The sequence below is a fragment of the Rhododendron vialii genome, chromosome 6a (assembly GCF_030253575.1).
Source record: "Rhododendron vialii isolate Sample 1 chromosome 6a, ASM3025357v1".
NCBI lineage: Eukaryota > Viridiplantae > Streptophyta > Magnoliopsida > Ericales > Ericaceae > Rhododendron > Rhododendron vialii.
Window position 1 is genome coordinate 29,453,328 of NC_080562.1, and position 14,471 is coordinate 29,467,798.

The 14,471-nt window shown below is 39.4% G+C and overlaps 1 protein-coding gene and 1 pseudogene across 1 annotated transcript; one reads left to right on the forward strand and one right to left on the reverse strand.

Moving 5' to 3' along the window:
• The first annotated feature begins 5,143 nt into the window (after window positions 1-5,143).
• Window positions 5,144-6,390, forward strand: LOC131330142 (RING-H2 finger protein ATL40-like). Its single transcript, XM_058363634.1, has one exon. The coding sequence runs from the start codon at window positions 5,282-5,284 to the stop codon at window positions 6,059-6,061; it is 780 nt and encodes a 259-aa protein (XP_058219617.1). The 5' UTR covers window positions 5,144-5,281; the 3' UTR covers window positions 6,062-6,390.
• Window positions 6,391-9,035: 2,645 nt separating this feature from the next.
• LOC131328605 (PLASMODESMATA CALLOSE-BINDING PROTEIN 5-like) lies at window positions 9,036-12,763 on the reverse strand (annotated as a pseudogene).
• Window positions 12,764-14,471: the final 1,708 nt, after the last annotated feature.

The following is a 14,471-nucleotide window of genomic DNA, read 5'->3' on the forward strand; positions in this document are numbered from 1 at the left end:
CTTACCCATTTTTGCCAAAACCCGCCCTTTTACGACCACTAAGTATTACCTAATACATCCAATTAGTCTCTAGAGCACCTAATACAATCGAAGCAATCACATGTACCAATGGTTGAAAGTTGGGTTAGATTGGATCGATCTGGCTGGCAATGGATTACTGGGGGCCAAACCCAATTAGTGTGTTCACAACTGCCATGCACCTCCCAAACCCAGGGATCCTGTTGTCCCTTATGTTTGTTGATTCCATCCGAGCCGTCCATCCTCAGCAATGAACGGCTTAGATTTCACCTCGGCTGGACGGCTGAGACCAAGGTGAAATCTAGATCGTCTTTTGCCGAGCATGAACAACTTGGATGGGACCAACACCCACGCCGTCCCCTAAAGGAGCAGGGTCCCCCATTTCGTTTGCATGGGTGCGTGTGTGTTGTATGTTTCTGGGTGTCCCCGGCGTAACACCAATCACAGAATCGATGAGGTTAAGCTGACCCACCTTATACCCCGAGTCTATTGGCTCGGGACAAGATGCACTTACACTACCCCTCTTTATGCTCCCAATTATACACACATTTTATATTTACGTATTTGTCAAATGTGGGTTCATGGTAAAAGTCAAATGGTGTCGTCATTGTTTTGGACAAAAAGACCTTAAATTAAATGAGAACATTGACAAATATGTAAGCCATTTTAGCACAAAAGTCTTATTTGTTGACCTGTCTTTCTCTCCCGAGACCATTTTTTTTCCTGGTAAACGGACTAACGTTTTCCTAGAAACCCCCCCAATCACGCTACCATACTCGACCACATAAACCATTCTTAACGTTTGAAATGTTCAAATACTAAAAAGAAATTTGTTTTTTTTGTTATCTCAATTTACTTTCAAGGAGCTACAAGTAAATTTATTTTGTTGTTCAGTTTATTTTACGATACTTCCCATGGCATGGATGCTTGGTTTATTTACTGGAAGGAGAGACACATATAATTCCATAATTTGGAGAGAAAGTACGAAAGACATCGCAGTAGGCTTGCAAACAAGGCAAAGTAGAGTTGAGCTTTGAAGTGCTAAGTCTCAACCTCGGTTCGTTCAAAACTAGTTGAAGTACGTACTCGAGTTTTTAGCTACGTTTCTTTAGTGTTTGGAAAACACGAGCTCAACTTGGGCCAAATCAAATTAATATAAACGAGCCATGTTCGAGCTCAAACTCAAGCACTAGAATACAACTAATAAGATAGTGAAAGTTACTGCACATATATTACCAGAATAAGAAATTTTGAATATACTTCCGCGTTTATGAACTTATTTGATCGAGTTCGGTTAAGGAGTTGAATAGAGAGACATGGTTAAGGAGTTGAATAGATAGACATGGAAAAGGTCCTCAAATGTTGAAACTGCCCATCCTTGGGCACTTTTCTATCGGGAGCAAATGTTATCTATTGACCCTAATGGGTACGTCAACCAAACTTCAAGATTAAAAGCGTTGCAATTGTTATTATTAGGGGGACAAAAACTAAGACTTGGTTGAAACAAGAGGGACCATTTCAAAAGTTTACCCAAAATTAACTAAGAAAAGGGTACATTGAATTGTAAAGTTTGAATTCAATTTGTGTTCGTACTTGTTTTTAGAAACGGAAACCAGAAATTGCATTGAAGTTTGAACACGTTAAGCATGAGGGCGACTGCCCTCTATTGGGCCCACCTTGGGCTTCTTCTTTGATTGATCTCGATCGTTCATTTTCTTGTCTTATCGAGTTGGTAATTCATGCGAAATTTTTTGAGATGTAGCTATATAATTGGAGCACATTTATCTCAAATTTTAATGCAGCAATTCATTGAAGTTGGGGTTTTTTTTTTTTTTTTGGGTGAAATTACACAGACACCCCCTAATCTTTAAAAACGCCCATACACACCCCTCATCTATTGAAAAGGAGAAAAAACCTCAACGCCGTTAACGGAATGAACGAAATGTTAAATATACCCTTGGTGAAATTACACGGACACCCCCTCATCTATCTGGTTTGGACACGGACACCCCCCCAACCTTTAAAAACTCCCATACACACTCCTTCATCTACTGAAAAGGAAAAACAATCTCAATGCCGTTAACGGAGTGAACGAAATGTCAAATATACCCTTTGTTATGAAATGGAGCAACAAGCATATGCCACACTTCACTCGATCAGAAATTTCTCTCCACCCTACTCGATCATGGCGCCTCTGTCTCTCTTCCTCTCCCTCTTCAACTTGCATTGTAGATCATGGCTAACCCTAGATCGTGAAGAAAACCTAAGTTTCGAAGAACATCGAATCATGTAAACTGTAGAAAAGCTGTAGATCGTGGCCAACCCTAGATCGTGGCAAACCCTACTTTGGAAGGTATGTTTTATATGTAAAAAAATCCTAGATTTTCTTATTAAATGGCACAAATGTAGATGTATATGTTCATATTATAAGATATATGAACACATTAGGGTTTTTGTTTGGGAATAGTAGGGTTTTTTTGAAAGGTGTTGTACAGTGGTGACTTCGATAACCTTTAAAAATTAGGGCTTTTGTTGTTTTACATTTGCTTGTCATCTATTTTGTATTTAAAGTCCTCAAGGGGACTTTTTCTCCACAACGGCAGTAGGAATCAACCCAGTTTTGGGTTTGGTTAGAGTTGTAGCTCTAATTGCAGCTATTAGATCTGTTGTTGGTGTGGCTATGGTGGCTACGATAGCTATTGTTGACACTTGCCACCTTCCATGGCTGTCGTAGGAGAGAGAGAGAGAGAGAGAGAGAGAGAGAGAGAGAGAGATTTGATATAGAGTGAGAGAGGGAATCTTTTATATAAAGTGAGAATGATGAATGAGGTATGAAAGGCAACTGGGTATATGTTGCCATTAAAAGGCATTTTTGTCTAAAATTTGGCAAAAGTATTGACATGTGCCTCGCAACAAACGGTACTCAAACGGAAGGGTGCTCCTTGGGTAACGGTAGAAGATGAGGGGGTGTGTATGGGCGTTTTTAAAGGTTAGGGGGTGTCCGTGTCTAAACCAAATAGATGAGGGGGTGTGTATGGGCGTTTTTAAAGGTTAGGGGGTGTCCGTGTCTAAACCAAATAGATGAGGGGGTGTTCGTGTAATTTTACCCTTTTTTTTTAAGATACTTGTGTTCCAATCATAGAACTTCTATTTTCGATTAACTTGAATTTTTGCCTTAGTTACTTGCTCGATGAAAAGAAGGAAATGAACAATTGAAATCGAATAAAAAGACTCCGAGTGGGCCTGATAAGGGCTAACGTACACCCAAGACCAGAATGATCATGGCATCAATATTTTTTGGAAAAATGACAGCTAATGACGTGTTTTGATAATTAATACCCGCCAAGGACATTTTTAGCATTAACAAATGTTCTCAGCATGTCCTTGACGGATATTAATTATCGAAACACGTCATTGGTCGTCATTTTCCCTTCTTTTTTTCCCTGCAAATAGAGTTGGATATTATCAATAAGAAACAGGGCCCGAAAACCTAATTCAGTAAGGCAAGATTAGCTAAATGGTGGGGGACAGGAACCAAACCACCCCCCCCCCCCCCCCCCCGAATGTGGGTTACTTTTTCAGTTATTTATTCTCTTAATGAGCTTTTGGTTGGGCTAGTATATGATTGTGACTTTATATATGTCTCGTGTCATGTATTTCATATACTTGTAATCTTCTACCGCTTATACTAAAAATAATAATTAATAAGCACAAATCTTTTAGTTTTGGATTAATTGTCATCAATACTTTATGAAAAATATAGTATATAGTAAGCGTTAGGTGTTCAGACTCGAAGTCTTAAATAACTAATCAAGGGTCTTGTCTCAAGGGCAATACTAATCTAATTCGTCCATTGCCAATCAGAGTATTATAAAACATTTCTGTAGACGGTAGTAATATCTACTACTCAATTATTATAGGCGTGTGTGTACCATACTTTTTGGAGCCTAGTTTTTGCTTCGTAATATCACATAATTTTTTTTCTATTATCATAAACATTGTAGAATACAAATTTCTGAATTACACCAAATGGGAAGTCCACAATCGGACCAAGCCTAGTAAAAAAACACTAAAGATAGGTACACTACATTGTTACACTACATGATACACTACATTTTATGTGGAGCTCACATCGGGTCCCACAAAAATTCAAAAAATACCCATAAATTTTAAAATATTATTTTATGGGGACCTATGAAAAATCAACTCCAACGAATATCAGTAAGTATTATTTTTTGATTCGTAGGGGCAAAACTATTCAATTGCACAGTTTCGCCCCTACAATCCAGAAATAATACGTACTGATATTCGTTGAAACTGATTTTTTTTACAGAGCCGCATAAAACAATATTTTAAAATTTATGGGTATTTTTTTAAATTTTCGTATGACCCAGAGTAAACCCCACATGAAATATAGTGTAACAATGTAATGTATGTAGCATCTCCAACCATTAATTAAGAAACAAATAACTCCCATTAAGGAGAACCAATAATCAATCTTTCTTTTTGGCAAAGATTGACCTTGACCTCTCGAATGGAATTTTGGTAGTATACATGGTGGTAGGGTTGCAAATGAACCGAGCCGAGCTTTGTTGAGCTCGAGCTCGGCTCGTTGACTAAACGAGCTAAAATCTTGAACTCAAGCCTTAACGAGTCAAGCTTGTCATTTACTAAACGAGTCTCTTTAATAGAGCTCAATCTCCCTTAAAGAGCCGAAAACTCAAGCTCGAGTTTGGGTCATTTACTGAACGAGCCGAGCTGAGCTCGCGAGCAACTTGGTTCATTTGCAGCCCGGCCACATAAATTGTGTCAGTATATTTGTCACAAAATTTCATTAGCTCTTGAAGTGAAAAATAAGTTCAAAAAGCTCTACAGTCGGATTCCGTGAATAATATTTTATGCTAGTCTTAAACGACCCATAAACTTGGACAATTAGGCGTTGCCTTTTTCTGATGGAGCAAATGCTTCACCTTAAAGAGGGAAATTTGGAACTAGGAAAGTCATCATTCAACAGTCAACCTCTTCAAAACTGGGGAGTCATTTTCATTTGTTTCCCTTTTCCATCCCTTGGAAAAAAACCCGACACCTAACGTACATCACAAGTCCCCCACACAACAAATGAAGGCAAAGAAGACCATTACAACATCTTACACCTATATGTAGACACAACAACTTATAAGAGGAATCGTTCCATTCCCCCTCAACATATTGCAATAACACCCAAACCAAAACAACGCCACCCACTCCTCCGCCACACACCGCCATGCCGTCCGAGAACCACGACGACTGCGATAAGCGCCGACTACGTATTCCACGATCCGGCTCTAACTGTCAATTCCCATCGTCCGAACATCGTAGAAGGAGCCAATATGATTTGAACAACAAGATCATGCTCACAGCAATCATTTCGCTATCCGTTGTGGTTGTGGTGGTCATCGTGCTCCACATATACGCGAGATACGTCCTCCGTCGCCAGGCCCGCCAGAGAGCCGCGATTCGGCTGGGGCTGATCGTTTCTCAGGTGGAGCCGCCCAAGACAGGGCTCGACCCAGTCGTCATCGCCTCTCTGCCGGTATTCTCCTTCAAGAGAACGGAAACCGGCGATGAGAGAGAAGGGGAAGCAGAGTGTGCGGTTTGTCTGAGCATGTTAGAAGACGATGAAATGGCTAGGCTTCTGCCAAACTGCAAGCACACTTTCCATGCGGAGTGCATTGATAAGTGGCTTGGTTCCCAATCGACATGTCCCATTTGTCGGACAGAGGCGGAGCCGAGGGTGGTGCCGGAGCTCCCTGAACTGCCGCTAGAAGGCGGTGGCGCTCCACCTACTGCACCACCCGTTGCTCCGCCTCCAGAGGATGCCAACTCCACATTGGGAAGCGTGGAAGGGACGTCATCAGATGGTGGGATACAACCAACACAATCCTCGGCCAAAGTGAACGGATCGATCTCAAGGTTGAGTTCTTTTCGGAGGATTCTTAGCAGGGAAAGGTCGTCCCCACGAACTCAATCTAGTGGACTGGAAGAAGATATTGAGAGACAGTGATTTTGGGTAGAAAGAGTTTCATTAATCAGTTACCGAGGCAGCTACCATTGTTCCTTCTCTCAATTTCTATATGACTTTTGTATTTGCTTGTTATAATTACACGAGAAACATAGATGAAATTATCGACTCGATCGAGTCGCCGGCCGGTGAGAGGATTTATTCGGAGACGGTTTGGTTCGGCCTATGATTATATTGTTCAAAGCCTGAGATTCTGTACGTTAGGAATTCTATTTGTTTACCAGTCATATTGTCATAAGGAAAGACTTTAGGTATTTGGCTACCTAAGGTGCGTGTGATTGTGAATACATGATAGGGACAGGTGAACTAAAGCTCCATGTGCAGAAGCTAATTTGAGGATAAATTTTTGGGTGCCGAGCAGGTACCCGTGGCGGTACCGGCTGGTGACGGTCCAAACTTATTACCTCTCTCTCCCCTCACACAACCACTCTCTTCTTTTTTCTCTTTTTAAAATCCAGACCGTCCAAAACACGTTTGGACGGCTGAGATCACCAACAGGATACCACGTGTGTGTGATATCCGCCCGGAACCCAAAAACTTCTCTAATTTTAGCCTTTGCTTTTCAATCGTTGACCTCGTGTGCATGTTCAACATTTTAAGTTTGAAAAGTTGAATTCCCAGCAGTTGTTGGTCTTTGACGCTTTGAACTACTGAGGGAGAGGTTTCTGGTGAATTCCCAAAATGAGATTTGCTCTCATTCTGGTCATATTTACCATGAATGACAACTTAGAGTTCTCCCTTTCAAAAAAGGAAGAAAAAGAAAAGAAAAAAAAAGGGCTAGTTTCTCCTATTAAATGGGATTTTTGGTATTTAGCACTAGGTTTTCTATAAGGTATAACAAGTTATTTCTCCCTAATGAATGGTATCTTCAAGAGAACCGAATTGTCTTTTTGCCATAAGACAAAAAAATTAAGGGAGAGTTCTCTGATGAGTTGGAGCAACCCAACACCTGAGCATGTGTTGGGTTTGTTTTGATGATCTACACCGTTGACCATATAGAACTCGTTGAGAATTTCAATCATACCAAAAATCAAGTTCATTAGATATCAAGCAGTATCTTTGTAGATCACATTTCTCTTGAGGAAAACGAAAAAAAAAATTTGAATTTGATCCAATGTCACTGAATCCAATTTTTCCTTGAAAAGAAATGTATTCAACAAAAGATATTAATCAGTATCCAATGAACATGATTTTTACATGATAAAAGTTTGCAATGATCTCTCTATAAAGTAAACGGTTTAGATCGTCAATATAGCTCCGCACATGAGCCCACAAATGGAAAAACTACACGCAGACCAACTGCCGAAAAGCCAACTCTCTCTCTCTCTCTCTCTCTCTCTCTCTCTCTAACACACACACATAGAGACAGACGTGCCGTGCTGTGCACTAATAATGCACACACACAAGCACGCAGATATAAATACCATTTTTTGACACACACACACACACAAAAAGGGCAGGGACTCACTATATGATGAATTTTACTTGATAAATAAGTGAACTAGCATAAAAACTTAAACTTACTAGTAATAAAATGTCTCAGTTATTTCCAAACTGTGCCTGCAAACATAACAACAGATGGCATATCCCTTCAGACCGTGAACTATTATGCATGCTCCAATCCAAAGCAGATGTAACAGATTTTGTCAAGAGTGTAGGTCTTCAGGATGAGACCTCAAAGGAACTTTTGAAGTTGTTGAAATGATCAATCTGCTATATGTGATTTTTTTCATTATTTATTTTTCTTCCCTTTTGCTCTGACTCAAATTTAGTGTGTAGAACTTGGTTATTCCCTCTCTGTTACTAATCATATGGAAATCTACATTCTTAGAGAAGAAAACACAGCAAATATGATGTCTCCATGATATTTTCGTATCTAAAAGCGATTTTCAGTACTGGTGTTTGTTTGAAGTAGGCCCATATTGAAACCTAATATATCAGGATTACGTGAAACTAACCAGAAAACATGCTGCTAGTTTTTTTTGTACTGACAATTATATATTCATTCCCTTCGCATCTGTGTTTAACAAACAAAACAAACAAGCACGGAACTGAACATCCTCTCATCCAAAAATCTATGATTAACGGGCTGCAGGCACTAAAAGTACTAACTAGCAAGTACATTAAAGTCTTAGACACCAAGGTTATGACTCTGAGCACTGAAGACAGAGCAAAACCAGTTCAGATAGGCCGTTCAAAAAACAAAAAAAAAACCAGTTCGGATAGAGCCCCATAGCATCTGCTTATAGAGGTTACTTAAATATCAGTATATCAAAATCAACGCCCTTATAATTTTTACATTAACAGACAAAGAAATACTGACTGCTGTATGTCAACACTTAAATGGTACCTAAACTCCTAAGTCCTAACCAAAATTAACAGGTATACCTAAACCGTACAAGCAGATGACACAGAACACAGAGAATTTTCGTTTGGCACTTTTTTTTTTGGGAACAATTTCCGTTTTATAAAAGGGACGAGCCCAAAAAAGCCAAGGGGATTGCCTTGGACAAAACTACATCCTACCAACAACACCTGACAGCTGAACTACAAACAAGCAACAAAAACAAGATTACACCAAAAATCCTAACTACATGCTACCAGCAGAAACAACGAAAAACCAAGCAAAGGACAAGACTAGGCTTGTTTGAGCACTCTCATAGGAATTCCCAATTGGAACAGAGCTTCAAGTTAGTAACAGACCTGGGTAAATTCTGCCAAGAGAAGATACAGATTTAAGCTGGACCAAACACTATCTCAGGAATACCCCACCCCAGACAAAGCCTAATATTCTCAGTAGTCTTAGGAATCCTCCTACATGAGACTGAACAGGCTTTCACTTCATTCACAATCTGCTTATCAACAGTAGCAAAATCATGTCCACTATTGGAATCTTGGAACAATTTTCATTTGGCACTCTGAATCGTCATTTTAATTTGTTTCCTTCTGCCGGCCAATGTTAAGATATAGAGGTTTGCAAACGAACACAACCATGGCTGATTTTGTAAAGTGGATTGCATACTGAAATATAAGAACATAATTCAGTATATCCAATCTATCTACTAAAGTCTGCAAAACCAACACCAAAAACCTTATATTTTACTTCTCCAACAAAAATTTTGGTTTCGTAATGTTTCCAGGTTACATAGAATTGAACTGGATTGAATTTTACTGTCCCCCAAAAAACAATGTAATAGCCAAGAAAAAATGAATGGTTATCAAGGGCCAATACCATGTACTGGAAAAATAACTGCCACAGCTTATATCAAGATTTGCAGGGTAGATTCCCGCTGTCGTTGATGGCCCGGTAAAGCTTCCATTGTTCACTGTAAAGCTGGAACAGACCATACAAACATTAACATGGATACATGATACATCTAAGTTCCTGTGATACTGAATAGTTTGCACAATACTGAATAATTAGTTACAAAATTCAGTATCCCAATCTACAATTTGGCATAATATTCTTTAAGGAAGTGCTCATCCATAGTTTTCAACTTTTCAGTATTCCATATTCTGGTCATGCATTTGTGCCTCCACTGCTATGAAACAAAAAATAGAAGTCATTAATCTTTTATTTAGATGTCAAGTGTGATTCTATCCGCCCAGTAGTCTATTGTAAATTTGTAATATTGTAAATCTGTATGTTAACTTCGTAGGTAAGTATTGCGGTGTCTAGCCTGGTGAGAATATCATGTTTTCTCAACCATCATGCTTGTATATGTAAGAAGGGAAAAAATGGATTTGAAATCATGATATGGATGAGGTTTATAACTCTGGAAATCTGGAGTATTTTGGTGAGCAATCTCACTACAATTAAAAGTACAAATGTAGACTATCTCGTTTCTCACCAATTGACGCCAGTTTTTTTAATGGAACAATGTAGAAAATGGAAATTCCGCATCTCAGTATATCGCAACCTATGAACCACGGATAATTTCTAGAGGGTAGTCGTGTTCGTATTGTATCGGTATCCACATCAGATACCGATACTCCTATATACATATCCCAAAAAAGTATCCCCAAGGACCCCAACATCAAAATTATTTTCTAAGTTTCGGATACTTTTTGGATAATTGAGATCACATATCCAAATTTTTATGAAACCAAAATTGCGGCACTTCTTGCATAGTGTTAGAGTAAAATTGTTAGGAGTAGAGAGAAAAGTAAAGAATTTTGATTGTTTACTTACTCTATATAGTCTATTGAATATCCTTATCGTGTTGTATGTGTGGTATACAACTTTTAGATGTTAACAATTTAGTCATAGTTGTCAAATCGTGAATTGAATCGAGAATCGAAATGGTCATTTTTCGAATCGTGAATCAAATCGAATCGTGAATTGCTCTGATTCAGTCATGACTTCTATAATGCATAGAAACCTATGGTTATTGATTAGAGTATCAACAATATATACTACAAATGAAAGATTTAGGCCTAAATCAATAAATACTTTCTTCTAAATGATGATTTGATAATAACGTGGAATATTAGGTAAGTTGCTTCTATTGCAACTACCAATAGATGATGATTCGTAAAGCCTACTTATGGTTCTTTTTGTACGAAAGAGTTATAAGTACGAAACAAACCCTTAAAAGGTCTATAGGGTTGTTATATTCCATTTATCTTCCTCATTTTCGATTCACTCTCGTAATAAATCTCTTTTTCTTATTATCTATCCATATAACATAGACAAAAAATGACATATAACAATAATAGACCTTAAACAAAACAAGAGGAAAAAATGAATTTTGGAAATTTTAAGTGAATCGAATGATTCACTTCCGATTCTCAGCTATTTCCGATTCGGCAACCTATTCGTATCGATTACCCACCGAATCGTATCGAATCGTACGATACGAATCGTAAATCACCGATTCACTTACAATTCTCAGCTATTTCCGATTCGGCAGCCTATTCGTATCGATTACCCACCGAATCGTATCGAATCGTACGATACGAATCGTGAATCGTACGATTCTGACAACTATGAATTTAGTAAGTAACCAAATAAACTTGAAAACAACATAAGAAAAATATAACGGCCGGTTTACCACCATTTTTGTGATTATGCATAATATATTGCTAGAAAATTATCAAAATACGTTCTACTCTAACATATCCCAGCCGTACCCGTATCCCTTTTTGTTAGATTTTCTTGTATCGTCATGTCTATATTGTTATTGAATCCGTATCCCTTATCGGTATCCATGCTTCATAGATCGCGACATTATTCTGACAAATGGAACAATGTAAAATGGGAGAGTTCTCTTCATCCCCATTTCTCACCCTTTTCTTGCTACTTCTCACTTAATTTGCAGACTAAATACGAGAGAAAGTTCGGTTTCTCTTCGCGAATGAAGCAGGTTGTAAACTTGTAATACTTCTTCTTCTTTTTGGGTATTCTGAATTTTTGAAACAGGGATGGCCATAAAATCAAAACTCAATATTTATAATTGAGCATGTTCACTTCCTATAATGATGCAAAATACACCCTTAATGAAGTACATAAACCATTGGGCTCCTGTCCCAGTTAGTAACTCTTATCCTCCCCGTGTGGGAGGTCAGGATTTGAGACCCGTCATGGGCGTTTGAGATTCAGGGCTATGGATAGTCTCTGAACCCCATGTGGACTAACCCACTAACACCCCGCTAACCCCGGCCTGCTAATGTATACTCCTACTATATTGGCAAAAAAAAAAAAAGAAGTACATAACAAAATGCACATACATGCATTATACAGATACAAGCTGCCATCCATATTGCATGAGAAATAATTTTAATCAGTTACCTTGATGGGAATTTGCAGCTACCATGACCTGAAATAAGAAACCGAAACAAAATTAAATTAAATTAAATTAAGTTAACAAAATAAGGGGATTATAATTTTTGAGCTCACATTCAAAAAGCCGAAAATCATACTGGGATTGAGAGAGGTGAGAGCCGCCGTGCCGCCAAAGTTACAGCTGTCGTCAGTCAAGCCGTGTGTAAGGAAGTAATCGTTGAAGGCATACGACGCCATTGTTAGTATGTCGCCGGTGTCGTAGCTGGGCCCAGGGCCGGCTCATAAGTTTTGGAGGCCGAAAGCAAATATCTTGAATAAGACCTTCTTATATCTTTCATACAAAAGTTGGTCTACACAAAGTTTCATTAAAAAAAAAAAAAGCCATTACAAAAGAGGGGCCTCAAGGTATGCCGTACGCAAGTATTTTCCATCTGTGATCGTCGGTTCCCTTCCCTTCTGAGTCGTGAGGCTTATTTTGTAGTTCCTAAATTTTAATTGAGCCTATTTTGTGTAAATAAGGTTTAGTGCAAAAAAAATTTGGGTCATATATACATACATATATATAGGAGTCTTAGAATTTTGGAGCCCTCATTTTTAGCATTTTTTTGGGGCCCGAAGCCTATGCTTCTCCCGCCTATGCCATCAGCCGGCACTGCAGGGCCCGCCTTGCTGGATGGGTCCGCTGCCCGGGCCGCAAGCTCAGTCCAGCGCGGCCTGGAGAGCGGAGCTTTTGGCATTGTTCATCGCCACGCACCACAGCTCCGGCATCACCCCTCCGCCGTTCGCGGCGGGACTGGTGGATTGTCTGAGGGAGGTGCGTAGTTAGTGAAGGTGGGTATGGGGATGAGAGAATGCGCGTGAGAAGTGGGATGTGGTGGTGAGGAAGGTGAGGGAGAGGAGGAGAGAGAGAGAGGCGGGCATAGCGATTGCCAGAGAGAGAGAGAGATGTAGCCGTTGACTCAATTTGATTTCAGTGATGACCGTTAGGGATGGCAATCCCGGCCGATTCGGGGATTTTTCGGGAATCGGGTAGGGGATGGAGATAATTTTTTTTAAAAATTGGGGAACGGATAGGGGATGGATATGAGTCGGTCCCCGCCCCATCCCCGCTCCGCGCCCGCCCCGTTTGTGTATATATATATATATATATATATATATATATATATATAATAAATAAGTTATATATATAAATGAAAATTATATAGGAGTACTATATATACATAAGTGAGGAAGAAAAAAAGAAATTAAATCTCACTGTCAATTAACATAGAAGTAATTGAATTCACTTACCACGGATAGAAGATTAGTAGAAAGAAGAGCTCAAATGATAGTTCTAGTTAGATAAATATTATTCACGTCTGATAAATATTGTTCACGTCGGAAACTTATGAAATAGCGTCGTATTGAGAGACTAAGAAACGAAGCTTTAAAGAGCTCTGCGTGTGTTGTTTGTTCTTGGCGTCTTGTTGCAGGAGGGATACCGGATTAAGAATACCGATTTTTCCTGTGGTTCCAATTGGATCCCCAATTCCCCACGGGGATCCCCGTTTGGGGAGGGGATGGAGGGTAAAAATAATTCCCCGGTGGAGATCGGGGAGGGGATGGATTTGGATTCGGGGATCGGGGACGGGGATAGTAGTATCCACCCCCTACCCGCCCTATTGCCAACCCTAATGACCGTTAAATCGCTATTGACTTTTCGTCTTCTTGGGCTGCTATCGGCTGAGAAACTTGGGCTGGGCCAAATTGAGCTCCGGCCCAAATAATTTTAGCAAAAAGGGAGATTTTTAGGCCGGCCCAAAAAATTAGACTTGGACCTAATTCAGTTCAGTACAAAATATTTTATACCCCCTTTAGTCCCGGCGCTACATTGTGGACAAAAATACCTCTCACGGGTCAAAACAAGCATATCCCGGATCCTCTCGCGGGTCAAAAATACACCTTGCAGGTCACGTTCCCGAACCCTCTCCATACAGCTCAACAAAACCCTCTCTCTCCCCAACCACTACAGAACCACCCTAACTCTACCGCTACAGAACCCTAACTCTTCCGCTCGACAGCACTCTCTCTCTCTCTCTCTTTCTCTCTCTCTCTCTCTCTCGTGCAATCAATCAGGCAACAACATTTCAATACGGCAAAGAAAGGTATGTACATTAAAGAATATCGAAAGTCTATGCAAAATTTCTATGCGAACTGTAAAATATGTATATGAAAACCTTAACTCTCATAAACGTGTTGCATCTATGTGAAGTATGTGTTTTCGAGTTATGTGAACTGTGTGTAGGGTTCTATGTGACTGGCCGCTTCTCCGGCGGTGAAGAGGTCGGGATAATGAGCACTTTCGATGGTTTCGGTTTTAGGTTTTTCATTTTTGAGTTTTTTCTATGAGAATTGTGTATTATACATGATATCTGTCTATGAAAACTGTGTATTTTTCTACTGAAACATTGTATTTTTCTATGAGAAAACTGTTTATTTTTTTATGAGAACTGTGTACTATACCTATGATGAGATAACGTAAACACTCTATCTAACTTTTGTTCATATATTTAACGGGACACAAGAAGACTTACAAGAGTTGAACTGTGTATTCTGTTCTGAAAGAAT

Excerpts from the sequence above, each read along its gene's own strand:
- LOC131330142 (XM_058363634.1), top strand. The coding sequence starts at position 5,282 with ATGCCGTCCGAGAACCACGACGACTGCGATAAGCGCCGACTACGTATT.